Source organism: Oryctolagus cuniculus, chromosome 4 (genome assembly GCF_051225735.1).
Source record: "Oryctolagus cuniculus isolate XC-2025 breed Fujian yellow rabbit chromosome 4, ASM5122573v1, whole genome shotgun sequence".
NCBI classification, from domain to species: domain Eukaryota; kingdom Metazoa; phylum Chordata; class Mammalia; order Lagomorpha; family Leporidae; genus Oryctolagus; species Oryctolagus cuniculus.
The window spans coordinates 158,234,134-158,250,530 of NC_142870.1; the positions used below are offsets into that span (position 1 = coordinate 158,234,134).

The window sequence follows — 16,397 nt, forward strand, 5'->3', positions numbered from 1 at the left end:
AAATAAATGTGGCTAACTGTAATACATAAACACCTGATTTATGGGAAGAAACAAATGAAAATTATGTATGTAACTTTTTATTCTGTGAAATACTATTTCAACCTAAGCTTTAAGTCTATGAACTAGTAGGAAAAGAAAAAAAAATTCCTCTAAATATACATAGAAATATAAATACTAAATACTATAATTTCTAAAGGTATTACTATCACTTATAATCATAATTATCAGCATGTCAATAATATTGAATTCCATTTTAAATTTTTATTATGCATGATAAAAATCATAATTAGTGGAAATTTTACTTTTGTTCAAAGCAATCTTTTAAGAAATAAATTATTTCTTCACTTTCTTTGGAATCCTGAGTTCATCTTCAGTTTTTGGAAAGCAAAATGAAGAAGACATGCTCTGCTGTATGATTTAAAAAATAGGAAAATGAAGTATAATCTTGGTTTTCTATTTTTGTAGTATTACAAATTAAATTCTATTGGTGTTTTATTAATGTTGAGTCAGAGACACATTGGCATCATATATCATTTATGATTAATAAATAATTGAGAGCTATGTCACTAATAGGAAATTGTTATAAACCCAAAGCACTCACCAAATTCCACAGGAACTAAAAAATTGTATTTTGAAATCAATTTCCTAGGTCAATATTTTCTTCATGAGGCCCTAAAATATGTTATGCAGCCTACCAGGATCCATCAATTAGCCAGTGATCAAGATGTGCCCACTTCATTCAAGTGAAAGGGTTCATCAAAACCTGAGAGATTACTCTGCTGTTTTTAAGGCAAATCTCAGAGTGTATTTAGGTTCTACAATTCATTCAACTCAGTTTCCTATAACTTCAACATGCACCATGTGCAAAAATGTAACACTTATTCACTTGACAAATGTTTCGGGGCCGCCCATTTTATTCATAGCACTGAAAAACACTGCAAGTAGAAAGCTGAATAAGACACAGCCCCGGCCTTAAGAGAAATCACCATGTGGTTTACTGATGATCAGGGATACCTGCTAACAACTGAATTATCAGAGAAAAATCCAACTTAGCTCACTGTACCTATCTGGTAACTCTGTAGCTAAGTCTGGATCTTGCCCACCACTGTCATCTCAGAGAAACCCTCGTCTTCCCTGAAAGGTATCTGTCTTCTTAGTTTCCCCCAAAGAGCCAAGTTAATCCCAACTTTTAACCCACCACAGAGAACTTCAGCACTCACATTTTCTGGGAATAGGCGGGCTCAAGCTCACTGCCCCACAATCATTGCCAAAACCCTCACGAAAGGAAACAACACTGGTAGGGCACTAATGAACCTCTGTACTTTCAAAAACTTTTAATGTTTTAAGTTAACCCAGACCAGAAGGCATCCCAACAACTAACCTGCTCTGGGCGAGGTACCAATGGATTCCTCTGAAAGTCTCTGCTAGATTCACAAGGGTGTTGCCCACTGCATCATTCAGATCCCTCTTCATGAGACTTAGAGGATTTTTTTTTTCCAGGCTTAGTGCCAGGAATGACCTTTTTATTAGGGAAACAGAAATCTGATTATATCTGTTTCTTTGGGTTACTTAAAATCTTTTGGCCAAATGTATGGTCTATATCCAGAGAGTACATACTCCCTTAAAGCACAGATTTGAGTACTTCCTTAATTATCTTTTGGACTCTCAAGAATATGTCTCTTAATCATGAGCTTCTCAAGGCTTTGTGTTTTGCAGAACTGTTTTGAAGTCTACTTCAAACACAGATAGTTCACTGATCATTTTCTTATGTCACTACTCATCAGGGAACTGCAAATCAAAACCACCATGAGCAACCACCTCATGTCCATCAGGATGCCTACTATCCAAACAACAGAAAATAAGCTCTGGTGGGGATGTGGAGAACTGAAACTTCCTGCACTGTTAGTGGCAACGTAAAATGGTACAGCCAGGGCTGGTTGCTGTGGCGTAGTGGGTCAAACAGCTGCCTGCAGCACTCGCATCTCTATGGGTACTGGTTCAAGACCTGGCCACTCCATTTCCAATCCAGCTCCCTGTTAATGTGCCAGGGCCAAGAACTTGAGCCTCTGTAGCCACATGGGAGATGTAGAAGAAGCTTCTGGTTCCTGGCTTCTGATCAGCCCAGCTCTTGCTGTCATAGTCATTTGGGGTGTGAATCAGCAGATGGAAGGTCTCCCTGCCTCTTCTTCCCTCTCTCTCTCTGTAACTCTGCATTTCAAATATTAAATATATACATATAATATTAAAAAGTTGATGAAAAAAAGTTTAGCCACTGTGGAAAACAGACAACTCCTCAAAACATTAAAAATAGAAATATCATGTGATCCAGTAATGTCACTTCTGGGTATTAGAACAATAGGACTGAAAACAGAGTCCTGGAGATAAGTTTGCACACACATTCATAGCAGAATTATTCACGATAGCTAAAATGGGAGCAAATCAAGTGTCCATGACCAGATGACTAGATAAGCACAATGTGCTTATAAGTACAATGTGGTATGTACATACAATGGAATATTATTGATATTCCTGCCCTAGAAAAGAAGGAATTTCTGACATATGGTCCAACATGGGTGAAAACTGAGAACGTGCTAAGTGATATAAGGCAAACACAAAAAGTTATTGTATTGCTCTACTTATCTGAAATGACTTCAGAGTAGTCAAAATCACAGAGACAGGGAGCAGGCATTGAGTCTGGTGGTAATGACACCTACCTCCCACATCAGAGGGCCAAGGCTGAACTCCCGGTTCAGGCTCCTGACCCCAGCTCCCTAGTGAAGCAGACCCTGGCAGGCAGTGGTGACAGTTCAAGTAGTTAGGTTCTTGTCACCCACCCTGGAGCAGCCCTACCCATTGCTGGTACCTAAGGAGTCAGTCAGTTGGATGGGGATAGAAGGAGCTCACTTGCTACCTGCTCTCTTTCTCCCTCTCCTTCTCTCTCTCTCTGCCTTTCAAATAAATAACTTAAAAATAGGTGAGGAAAAAAAGCAAAATATATAGAAACAGAAAAATGGCTGCCAGCAGCTGGGAAAAGGGGAAAATGGCAAGTGATATTGTAATGGGTACAGAATTTCAGTTTTTGCAAGAAGAATAAAGTCCTAGAAATGAACTATGATGATGGCTGCTGAAAATATGAGTGCACTTACCACCACTGGGTTGTACACTTAAAAATACTTGGGACAGTAATTTCATGTGGCATGTATCTTACCAAAATCCAAACATTGAAAAAGGAAAAGTATAAATAACCATTGTCTATTCACTAATGCCTTTTAGGAAAAAATAAGTTTAAAAACAAATTTAAAACAATGTTATTAACTTTTCAGTTAAATCACAGTCTGGTCAGTTGAAATTTCTAACTAACTACATTATGTGACTGATGAAATTCCATTTATCTTTATAAATAATATTTTTACTTATTTGGTTCTGCATGCTATAATTTTTCATTTTTGTTGCTGCCGCAAAGTGTTGTTGTTTTTTTTTTTTTTTAAGTACAATCAATCAGGGAGAACAGAGCTTAAAAGTTAACAGTTCTTAGCTGTCTGTATATTACCTGGCAAAGTTCCTTATCTCTAAAGTGAGTTTAACAAGATTTCTTTTCTCCTATAATGTCTAGATCAAACACAAAGTATCAACTGTACTCAATAACAAACTCAATAAAACTAGGGATAATGGGGCCCATTCCATAGTGTAGTAGGTGGGCGTAGGTTCAAGCTGCAGTTCCTCCACTTCAGATCCAACTCCCTGCTAACGTGCCTGGGAAAACAGAAGAAGATGGTAGCAGTGCTTGGGCCCCTGCACCCATGTGGTAGACTAGGATGAAGATCTTTCCTCCTGACTTCAGATCTGCCCAGTTCCAGTGGCTGCAGTAAACTAGGGAATGGAAGAGCTTGCTACTGCCCTCTCCTCCTCCCTCCCCACCTCCCCTCCTCCTCTCTCCATAACTCTGCCTTTCAAATAAATAAATCTTAAAAAAAAAAAAAACTAGGGAAGTGATTGTCTATAGTAATGCTATTATTTATACAGTAGACTTTACACTCTGTAAAAGCAGTGTTGATATCCTCAGCACTCATACTCTATAGGGACAGAGTAATCATATCTCAAATAGTTACTGACCATATTATGTTAGAGGAAAGGGAACAGGAAATAATTGATTGGCCTGTAAGGCCTTGATTTAAAATATGTTCTAAATTTAAATGTAATCAAAACAACACACTTTAAAAATATATCTCTTGCCCTTCATTTTTCACAGGTTATGTTGATCCTACTGGTCTCATGATCCATCTTGCACAATACAAAATTATGGATGGGCTGGCATTATACACAGGCTAAACTGCAGCTTGCAATGCCAGCGTTCCATATCAGTGCTTTTTGGAGTCCTGGCTGCTCTACTTCCCACCCAGCTCCCTGTTAATGCTCCTGGGTAAAGCAGAAGGAAATGGCCCAAGTATTTGTATTTTACCAAAATAAAAATATTTAAAAAGGTAAAATACAAATGATAAATATCATCTATTCACTATTGCCTTTTGGAGAAAACACATTTCTGTTTAAGTTCCAAAGAAATGCTCCATTACGTGGAAGACCTGCATAGAGCTGCCGGCTACTGGATTCAGCCTGGCTCAGCCCTGGCCATTGCATCCTTTTATAGAGTGATTCAGCAGATGGAAGATTCTCTACCTCTCCCTCCCTGTCTCTTTCTATCTCGCCATATATAAAAAAAAATAAATCTGCAAATGGCCACATCAGCCAGGGCTGGGCCAGGGAGCCAAGAGTTTTATCCAGGTCTCCCACATGTGTGCAGGTACCCCAGCACTTGGGCCATCTTCTGCTGCTTTCCAGGTGCACTAGCAGGAAGCTGGATATGAAGTGGAGCAGTGTGGACTCAAACTAGCACCCATATGGGATGTCAACATTGTAGGTAGCAGTTTAACCCCCTGTACCAGAGCACGAGCCACAATAAATTTTTAAAAACTAAAAAATACAAATATGATGACTGTGGCAAGCAAAATAATATACCCCTCAAAGACAAACATACACGCGTGCATGTGTGTGCGCGCACACACACACATACACAGCCCTGTCAGCTCCTATCAGCAATACATCAGTTGCTAATTCCAAGAACCTATAAATTCTACCTTACTGGGAAGATCATTGCAGAAGTGATTAAATGAAGGATCTTAAAAATGGAGATATTATGCTGGATCATCTGGGCAGACCCTAAACGCAACCATAGGTGTCCTTATAAAAGAGATGCAGGGAAGATTTGATACTAAGAAGAGAAGGCAAAGTGCAGCCAGAGGATGTAGCTCCACACCAAGAAGTGTCTACCGAACACTGGAAGAAGCAGGGATCAATTCTCCTCTAGAACCTCCTAAGAGGGTACAGCCATGGGTACCTTGATTATAGCCCACTGGCCTCTGGAACTGTGAGAAAAGATAGCTCTGTGGTTTCAAGTCATCAAATGTGTGGTGATTTATTTGGTATAAATACCACAGGAAACTAATGCATAATGATGATAAAAATAACTGACCTCTATGGCTTATTCACTATACACTAGATACTATTTAAAACATTGGACTATGTCACAATATCACCTAAGTCTTCCTTCTACACTAAGAGATTCACTGTCACCATTTTATAGATGAGGACATGGAGACACACAAAAGAGCACAAGTTGACTAAATTCTCACAGTCTGTAAGGAAAAGAGCAAGGATTGAAATCCAGGCAGTCTACCACTAAAGCTCACATTCTGAAATGCTACACCATTTTAAATGAGTACTTTGGGAGCAGGGTCTAGCGCAGTAGTAAAGACAATGCTGGAACACATGCATCTCCTATGGAAGTGTCTGGGTTTGAGTCCCAACTTTGCTCCTGATTCCAGCTTTCGGTCAATGTGAACCACGGGAGGCAGTAGGTAGCTGGGTCTCTGCTCCCTTTATAGAGAATCTGGATTATGTTCTTGGCTCCTGGCTTCAGCCTGGCCCAGCCCCAGCTGCTGTGAGAATTTATAGAGGGAACCAGCAGATGGAAGATCGGTCTGACTTTCAAATAAACAAATAAATGACTATTTTGTCTCTCTGATACCAAATTTTACTATGCTCCTTAAATTTAGGGTCTCTTGAGAACTCTATCCATTACCCACAACCCTTTATTCTCTAAAGTATAGATGATCTGGATAGCTTGGTGAAACCAAGTTGAATTGCAACCTTGTACTTAACTCTATAGTGTTTTAAATATACATTTCCCAGGTTGCCTTATGCAGTTTCATGTCCTAGTACTCTGTTTAAGAAGCACCTAAAAGCAAACATACTCTGGAAACATTTTCTTCATTTTTTGTCATTTTAGCTGAGGGTAAATGAGAGATCATTGGAGAAGTAAAAAAGAAAAAATTATAATATTATAAAACCAATAGTGCCGGCACTGTGGCGCAGCAGGTTAACGCCCTGACCTGAAGTGCCAGCATCCCATGTGGGCGCCGGTTCTAGTTCCAGCTGCCCCTCTTCCAGTCCAGCTCTCTGCTGTGGCCTGGGAAAGCAGTAGAAGATAGCCCAAGTCCTCGGGCCCCTGCACTCGTGTGGGAGACCCAGAAGAAGCTCCTGGCTTCAGTCAGGCACAACTAAGGCTGATTCGGCCATCTGGAGAGTGAACCAGCAGATGGAAGAACTCTCTCCCTCTCTCTCTGCTTCTCCTTCTCTCTGTAACTCTGACTTTCAAGTAAAATTAAAGAAATTTTAAAAAAACTAATAGCAAATAAATCATTAGCAATAAAAACAGAACATATGACAAGATTACATAAAACCATATTAGAGAATGTGTGACCATGTTAGGAGATAGCCTAAGGAAACTCTTCAGATGGAGCTGCGATAATTCTCTTTCTTCTCAGGGAGTCAAGTCATGCTAAGACCACTACTGTTCTCTAGAAGTTGGGCATGGAAGGACAGTAGCAACTCTGCTTTGTGCGCACCTCTCACTTACAAGGACTGCTGAGAGGATGATGGCCCAAGAAATTGGGTCTCTGCCACCCATGTGGGAGACCCAGATGAAGTTCCTGGCTCCTGGTGTCAGCCTGACCCAGTCCTGGCTGTTGTAGCCATCTGGGGAGTGAACCAGTGGGTATAAGATCTGTCTTTCTCACTCACTGGCTCATTCATTCACTCAGCCTCTCAAAATGAATGAATGAATGAATGTTAAAAGGGCTTCCTAGGAATGCTGCCAGCTTGCCCATACAATTTCACAGATAAGTAGAAAGTGCTGTCTTGTTATGTTCCAAATAATTCAATAAACTAAATGTGTGGTTGGATGCCACTAAAGGCAAAGTGATAAAGCAACTAACTGGTTTAAGGGTCCAGTTTATGGACTCTAGAAGGGTCCATAAATAAGTAAGATACTCCTTTCAACAAATCCACCACCTAGCCAGAATACTGGAAGTTGTACAAACCACTTATTTGGATATGATCAAAATCACATGTAAAATGGAATAAAGACTGTAAAGGAATTGGATTAATCCCTGCCCCTTGGGTCCTGCATTTCTAATGTAAGAATGGGATTACTGAAAAAAGAGCATCTCAGGTGATGTGGGTGGCTATAACAAAAGAGCACAGATGGGGTGGCTTAATCCACATACATTTATTTTTCACATGAGTGGAGGCTTGAAGTGCAAGATCTAGGTACCAGCAGTCTCTTAGGGCCGGGGAGGGCCCTTCTCCTTGTTCCTAAATGCTCCTGTGGCGAATACACTGATTTTGTCTCTTCCTCATCTTTAATGGGTACTGATCTTATTATGGGGGCCCCTCTAACAGAACCTTACCTAACACACTTTAACTTCTGAAGATTACACCTCCAAATATCAAATTAGGAGTTTAGCCTTTAAGATGTGAATTCTGGAGGCACAAACAGTCTACAGGAGGGAGATATCACTAATTTTGGTAGGATCTAGAAAATATAAATACATTTTGATATATTGGAATTTTAAAAATGATCTCCAACATGCTATTCACTTGTTCAAAATATAAATTACATTGGCAAACTTTGGGCATGTACTACATATGAGCTGATCTCAGATTTCTAAGTGCTGTTTAAGTGCTTGATTTTCAACCCACAGACTATTTTATTCAAACTCTCACATTAGAATCCTTGTCAGAAAACTCAGAAGTGCCATCCACTTTGAGTTGCACACTCTTGAAACATTCAAAATCGCAAATCCTTTTCCAATATTAGTTTCTTCACTCTATGACTCATGTTTAGAGTTTAAATTACCTTTCAGATATCTGGTCTTTAAAATCACCAAATAATACAAAATAAAATGTCAGTACCATGGTGTAACTATAGCATGGAACATCCTGCAGCACAGCAGGGAATGCATCCATATGACTGAGCTGAACATTTACAAGACTCTCATCGTCATAAAATAATTCACGGTAGATAATTTCAGTTCACAATTAGTTTTACTACTTATTATTGTTCTTCTATGCTTAAATGTTAGCTACTGTAACTTATTATCTACTAACAAACACAATCTCACAAATCTCCAAATGCACCATTTGTACCCTTCTGCTAAATCTTTTCATTTTCAGAAATAACTGTTTATAGTAAGCAAAATGTGATTGTTTTAAAATGCAAGCTTAGAAAAATAAGATACTAGCTACATAAAGAGAAAAACCTGCATTTAATGCATGCTGTGATGCCACTATAAATACAGCTTGACCTTAAAAGAGAAATCATGGCAATAATCACTAGTGTGACAGGACAGAGAAATGTAGTTTTATTTTAAAATAAGATATTGTGTAAACACAATGAAACATAGTAAAATATCTTTAATTTCTCAGTCTCTATTTTCCAAAGTGTACCCCACATTTGGGATATTAATTATATTAGTGTCCCAATGGATTTGTATGATTTTATTTGACAATTCTATTCCTGTGGAGGCAAATCATATCCATGACTTTAAACACATCACCAATCCCAAAACAACCATAATTATAGCTTGTGAAGACATACGACAAATATGTTTATTTGTTGTTCTTACTCCTCGTTCTAAAACTTTAAAAATCTTTAGACAGATATGGTAACTTATCTCAAGAATTTATGAGTAATATGTTTGTGAAGTTGGAGATATCAAAGAAATACTAGATGACATGTACTGAACTACCTACGCACACTTTGCAATGAGAAATGCAAACTTTTAATTAAATTTCAAATAAAATAAGCCTCAATTAGATGTGAATCATCAAACTGCTGCAGAAGAAACATTATGTTTTTTGAATTATAAACATTTTTCATTATTGAACTTTTGATGCACCTGGTAAATAGCAAATCACAGCAGGGGGAGTAATTGTTTTGAAAATACTGTTGAAAATAAAAAGGAAATTTTAAAACAAACTGCTAGTAACTCTTAATAGAAACTCAGCATCCTGTTAGGACCTGAGCTTTAACTATAAGCTGACTGAGATATGAGAGTGTCCATGTCTTCCTCTGCTTACTCCAGAATCATGCAAATGTGATGTTAGCACCAGACCCATTGGTTGTTAAACAACACACATTGCTAAGAGAAGGGATTTAGTATAGAATGACTGACTTAAGAGAATGGGACTCCAGGGATATCTTCAACATGAATACCAAGTCATCAGAATTTAGCCCCTGCTAGAGCTGGCAGGTCAACTCATACAAATGTCATACAATTTTCATTTGAATTCAAGTCTCAAATTCTATTTTCTGTTACATTAAATGTTTGAAATGGCTGTGGACAAATCATTCTGTGATACTGTCATCACTGTGCTAATTTTTCATGAGATTTAGAACTTAGAGGGGCCCAATCTTCTCATTTTTCAAAGAAGTTCAAGTAGGTTGTCTGGCGGTTAATGTAACTAACTTTAGAGCAGAGCAATCTTGTACTTCAAAAGGCTAACTCTGGGCCGGCGGCGCCATGGATCAGTAGGCTAATCCTTGGGCACCCTGGGTTCTAGTCCCGGTCGGTCGGGGCGCCAGATTCTGTCCAGCTCTCTGCTGGGGCCCGGAAGTGCAGTGGAGGATGGCCCAGGTCCTTGGGCCCTGCACCCACATGGAAGACTGGGAGAAAGCGCCTGGCTCCTGGCTTAAGATCAGCGCGATGCGCCGGCCGCAGCGGCCATTGGAGGGTGAACCAACGGTAAAGGAACACCTTTCTCTCTGTCTCTCTCACTGTCCACTCTGCCTGTCAAAACACACACACACAACACACTAACTCAGGGACTTCTCCCAATTTAGCATCTCTAAAACTCCCTTTTTTTTTATCTACAAAATAAAGACTGGAACTGCAATGCTGCCTTCTTGGGGTCATTATGTGTTTTCAAAAGTTACAAAGCTTACTGTGTACAGCAGATTGGAAACAAGAATCAGATGTTATTATTATTGTAATTATCATCATAGGTTCCTCAGCCAGTTAGTCACAGGGCTAACATTATCCAGAGGTCCTAATTTTTGGCTTAAGTTCCTTTCTCCTAACATAGCTTCAAACAGCTCACTTAACCCTGAAATACCACATCAACTCCCATGCACATTTTTAGCTCCAGGAATAGAATACTGGAGTTAATGTCTAAAGAACACCTGGAAAGAAATGTGAAGAAACTGCAGCAAACCCCGGGCATGCTGGTCTGCATCAATCTCCATAATTTGAAATGACCCATATTTGCCTTTCATGTTTCCAAATAGAAAAGTGCGACTGAATCACCCAACACAGGCCAACGCGTGGCATGAAAACCCAGAGGAAGACGCACGTGTCTGGTAGGTTTTAGAACACACTTCAAACCAGAACTAAAGGAACAGCCGAGAGGCATGCATAGTAGACCAAGCAGCACATCGTGTCAGGAGAACACAGCCCATGTTTCCCATCTTGTCCCTAGAAACCCCCGCAGGAATGACACCGAACAGCACTCGCTCCAGGGTATGGAGTTAAACCTATAGAGTAGGGTGTTCAGAGTCTGTTCAGGGTGCGGGAACCCAGGAACCGCTCGTCACGCCTCTCACGCCTCTGAAATCACAAACCAGCTCAGGCTAGGGCAGACACAAACACAGTCTCCAGAAACATGTGATGTGGCAACTCCGAGTTGCAAGGGGACCGCACGCCAGGTAACACCGCCTTAGAGGCTGCAGGTGTCCTGAGCCTGCCTCCAAGTTCACACCCACGGTAAAACTTCTTAGATGCAAGAAAGCAAAAGGAACACAAAGTCTGCACTCACGAGTCTAACTTGGCTCGGAGGCCCCAATGGGGATAGGAAGAGAGGCCCAGGTGGCCGTGGCCTTGACCGGATACATCCACGGGCCCTGGTTTCCCCTTGGTCTCCCAGCCCCACGCTAGACGCCCAGGTGATTATCCTGGAAGCAAGCTTCCTAGAACTCATTAGCTTCCCACTCTGCTCAAATCCTGTACACATAGCGGGATTTCTGTCTCTCCTAAAAGAAAGAAGGCAAATGGAAAGCAGAGAAGAGAACGGTCTAGAAGCTGGCCGGTTCTCCTTTATCCCAACAACTTCGCCAGGTTTCCCGAGGAGGGAGCGCACCCTGCACACACACACACACCCAATAGGAAACAGCCAGCAGGGCGTCCATCCCGACGGCCCAGCCCCCGATTCTGGCCACAGTCAGGCTGGCCGGGTAGCCCCGCGCTGCCTCGCCGTCTCGTGGTCCTCGGCTGCGAACTGTGGCCGGAGACCCTCAGGCTCAGCGCTCTCCGCGCCGGCCCCGCAGTCTCACCACTTCTCTCTAGCACTGACTAGAAGAGGCAGGGTGTGGAGCGATGGTGTGAGGTTCAGGGAAGAGGGTTCACGATCTGGACCACGCGAATTCCCATCCCGCACCCCCATGCTCGCCCCAGCCCACACCCTGCGCGCAAGCCAACTCCGCCGCCGGAACCCAGACACCTCTTTTTGCGCTCAACTTACCGTGGCCAGGCTGAGCTTTCGGCGCTCCCGGGAGCCTTTCTCTCCTTCCTCCCGCCGAGCTCTTCATCCTCCTGTTGGCAGCCGCCCGGCGCCCCGACCCCGGCATCCGAAGGGAGCAGCCGCCCGGGCTGAGTGTCCTCGGGGGCGCACGGCTGCCCGCGCCTAGTTCGGCAGCGGAGGTGGCGCCGAGCCGGGAGCGGCAACCCCGGCGAATGGTCCGGTCGCTCGGCGCGTGCAGCCGCCTGGCGTGGGCTGAAGGGAGCCGTCCGCGCCTCTGCCGCCGCCGCCGCCGCCGCGCTCGTGGCGCTCCGCACGCGTCCTGAGCCCGCGCCAGCCCCAGGTGCACCCAGCTGAGCAGAGGTGCGAGCCGGCGCGGAGGGAGGGGCTGGGCTCCGGGTGCCTGCCAGGAGACCGGGAGGCTGGAGCGAAGGAAGAAAGCGGAAGGCAAGAGGCGAAGAACTCGCTCTCAAGGAGTGAGTAGGTCGTGGGTGTCGAGGGGGGGAGACCTGAGGAGGAGAAAGGCATCCAGAAACTGGAGCTATTAGCAAAAAAGCTCCAGCGAGCTGGAGGAGGCTCGGCGAGGGGGGCTTTCCTCCGGTGCTGTGTCCTTTAGTCTCCTGATTCAGGTGCAGTTCTTAGCAGCTCTCCCCGGTCATTCATTTCTATTCTTGTTTTCAAACAGTTATCTCAACAACCTCAGAGACCAGACAAGGAGATCGGCTGATGCTACTGCCAACATACAGGGGAGTCCAGCAGACCACCCCAAGCGCAAGTCCTTCAGAGACCCAAATCCTGTTGAGATTTACCCTCCCTCACTGCACCTCTTTCTCTCTGTCTCTCTCACACACCACACCCTGTTAATACCCTACTCTAGGACTTAGGGCGGTGTTTGACAAACTTTGCTGTGCTAGGGAATCACCTTGGAATCCTGTTAAAGTTCAGACTTCGATCCAATAGTGCTGGGGCGGGGCCCCCAGATTCTTCATTTTTAGTGGTGAGCCAGAGGCAGATGATCCAAGAAGCACATTTGGAAGTGGGAAACACAAACAAACAAACCTGCTTTCTAGCATCAGCTGAGCCTTAATTTGTAAGAAAATCTGAAATAACAAGTCACTCCTGTGTTTGTTTTGCCTAGGCTTTGAGGAGGCTATTGAAGCCAAATAACTCTTCAACACGAACACAGGGTCAATGGGCCAAATACCTAAATGCAAGTGTCTCAGTATCATCATTAATAATTGCTTTTAATAAAATCATTAGGAATGACAATGCTGGTGAGAAGATAGAGAGATAACGGTAATTCACTGCTCTGTATGTTCTCAAGAGAGAGAAAAAATGACCACAAACACATCATTTCTACAGGAAATGTAAATAATATCCTCTAAGGGGCAGTGTATTGTTCATCCAAGCCATTGGTTAACTTGCAGTGTTCAACTGGGTAAGTAATCTGGCAGTCAAATCGCTTATCAAGCTATTACCTAAAGGCAATCAAGACTAGCAAACACCAAGAACAAAGAAAGAAATGCACTCAATGCACAAGAAGATATGTCATGTTGACATGACTGTAAGCTTGTTCTGTGTGTGTGCACCTGCGTGCCCATGTATGTGTCTTTCTCCCTCCATATTTTCATTTGGACTTAAACCCTCATTCTTCAGTTTCAACTCAGCAAGTACTTACTAAATCTTAAAGTAAATATGTGTCATGAGAGTGAACAAATCTGGCCCTGTCTCTGCTTTGATAATTTAACAATATACACATAAATGCCATATCAAGCAGAAAATGGATCCAGAACACCAGGCACATTAACCCAGAGTTCAAAAGGCAGTGACGTGATTTCATCAGATACAGGTGAAAAGGAGGAGAGCACCATATCCTTTTGCTTGCAGCATAAAGTTTGAGTACATAAAGGAAGGTTGAAGAAATGGTTTGAAAGACTGGCAGAGGCCTTGTCCAGTAGGGCTACAATGACTACCCTGAGCACTGTGTGCTTCATTTTGAAAGCACTGAGCAGGGAATCACCATGATCAGAAATACACCAGGAAGATTAATCTAATACAATTGATTAATGGGGTAACCTAGTGCAGCAAATAATGGAGCTGGAGAAAGCATTTAGGGAGCAATATAAACCATTGGGAACAATAATAACAGTTGTGGGAATGAAATATTAAGATGTTTAATAAGAGACATTGCTGGGATGTAATTAATAGGCTGCAGTAGTTCCATGGGAGAGAAGGGTTTGTTCACGATACTTCTAAGGTTTTATGCTAAGAGAAATGGAAAAATGATAACACCATTCAGAATACAGAAGTCAGGGTGAACATTTTAGATGGTGGTTAATTTGCTGGTTGGGATGACTGCATCCTATAGTCAAGTGCTTGATTATTCCCAGCTCCTCCACATCTGATCCAGCTTCCTGCTAAATGCAACATATAGGCAGCAGATGAGGCAGCTGGTGTCCCTGCCACCCACTTTGGCTTCTGTGCTCCTTGCTTCAGTCTGGTGCATCCCTAGCAGTTGCAGACATTTGGGGAGTAAACAGAGATGGAAGATTCTCTCTCTCTCCCTCTCTCTCTCTCTTTCTCTCTCTCCCTCCCCCCCCCTTCCAAATTAAATAGCTAAAACTAAGAGGAATTAAGCAGTCAAAAAAGGAACATACAGTTTGTTGGCTTTTACCATTATGCTTTTCTGGAAAGGGTATCTGATAATGAGTACTTTGGACCTGATAGTCAAAAGGAGGAGAGAGAGGCTCAGGTGGAGATGTTTGTACAAGTAGAAATCCAAGCCTGGCTCTGATGAAATGGGTTCTGTGCTCGATCTTGTGTTTGAGAGCTTTAGGCATGCATATAAAGTGAAATTATTGAGAGAATGTGAGGTTACTAAAGTAGAAGTAGAAAAAAAATGCCCAAGACAAAAGCTTGAAGCTCTTTGGCCTTCCTGGCTCTCAATATCTTTATCTGTAAAACATTAATAATAGCATTTTCCATATAAAGTGAAATCCTATGCTGGTTGCATATTCTTTTTCCTTCACCTTTTTTTTTTCGTTCAGTTTTGTCCAAGAAGGCAAGGACCACATGTAGCTTATAGACTGTTGCAGCCTCAACCAACAGCTAATTTAGTGCTTTGTGGATAGTAGGCTGTACTGTTATGAATATTTTAATAATTGATGAATGAACTATTAGGTTAAAAGAACAGGCGTCACCAAAGCACAACCAAAAAGCTGGGAAGAGGTGGGTAAGTGGGTTCTGTTATCTCTACGTCTCAGAAACCAATCAGGGAAAAGTTATGTGACAGAGATCATCAATGGTAGCAAATGGGTATAGAGAGACTTAAAGGGAAACATGAACACATATTGATACAGTTTTGTTTTGTTTTGTTTTTGAAGAGTTAACTGATTGAATTTGAAAAAATAATGATACTAGAGGTATCAGAATTGTGAGTGGCAAATCATTCAAGGAAGGATATCTGATTCTTTAAAGAAATTTAGCAGGGCCGGCGCCGCGGCTCACTAGGCTAATCCTCCGCCTAGCGGCGCCGGCACACCGGGTTCTAGTCCCGGTCGGGGCGCCGGATTCTGTCCCGGTTGCCCCACTTCCAGGCCAGCCCTCTGCTGTGGCCAGGGAGTGCAGTGGAGGATGGCCCAGGTGCTTGGGCCCTGCACCCCATGGGAGACCAGGGAAAGCACCTGGCTCCTGGCTCCTGCCATCGGATCAGCGCGGTGCGCCGGCCGCAGCGCGCCGGCCGCGGCGGCCATTGGAGGGTGAACCAACGGCAAAAGGAAGACCTTTCTCTCTTGTCTCTCTCTCTCACTGTCCACTCTGCCTGTCAAAAAATAAAAAAAAAATAAATAAAATAAAATAAAATAAAGAAATTTAGCAAAGAATGAAGATAAAGAGAAAATGGAGGTAGAGGGCTGATACAAAATTGAGGAAAGCTTGTTTCTCTTTAGAAAAGGGTAAGTCACAACATACTTTGGTGAGGGGGTTAAGAGGGAAGAAGTGTGGGAGGGAAGTGTCAGGTGAGAGAAGGAGACAACTGATTGACCAGTATCTGAAAGCAGAAACAGAACTAGTGAACTGAAGTGTAAGCCATCCATCTTAGCAGAGATAAGCGTCACCTGTCCTACAAGCAAGACCAGAGGAACAGAAAGAAGGCATGCTAAGATTCTAGAGTGGAAGTGAAAGCAAGTGGGAAATTCTCATATTAGTTTGACCCCATATCTCCAGGAAAACAGACATTGAGACCTTCTGATGATACCTTTCATCAACACAAAATAGCAATGGGAGTTAAACATGGAGAGTATTTGGAGCAAGTTTTAACAGGAATTTATGATAGGAATATCATAATGAACCTATAAAATATGGAAGAGAAGTCACTAGGTCCCACAGGAACCTATCTCAGGGGTAAAAATACATATATAATAAAGATAATCAGCATTTTATTTACTATTCTTTCAGCAAGACTAACATCATAAGTAAGAAATAAAGCA

General features: G+C 42.4%; 1 protein-coding gene across 2 annotated transcripts in view; it reads right to left on the reverse strand.

Moving 5' to 3' along the window:
- Positions 1–13,007, reverse strand: part of ZNF385D (zinc finger protein 385D) — a 1,082,242-nt gene extending 1,069,235 nt beyond the window's left edge. The window contains exon 1 of one of the 2 annotated variants that reach the window (XM_051858856.3): positions 11,914–13,004. In XM_051858856.3, the coding sequence (XP_051714816.2) occupies positions 11,914–12,019 (106 nt within the window). In that variant the 5' untranslated portion in view covers positions 12,020–13,004. Of the gene's footprint in view, positions 1–11,913 lie in introns of both variants that reach the window. The other variant, XM_089332300.1, reaches the window with a different exon arrangement.
- Between the last annotated feature and the right edge of the window lie 3,390 nt (positions 13,008–16,397).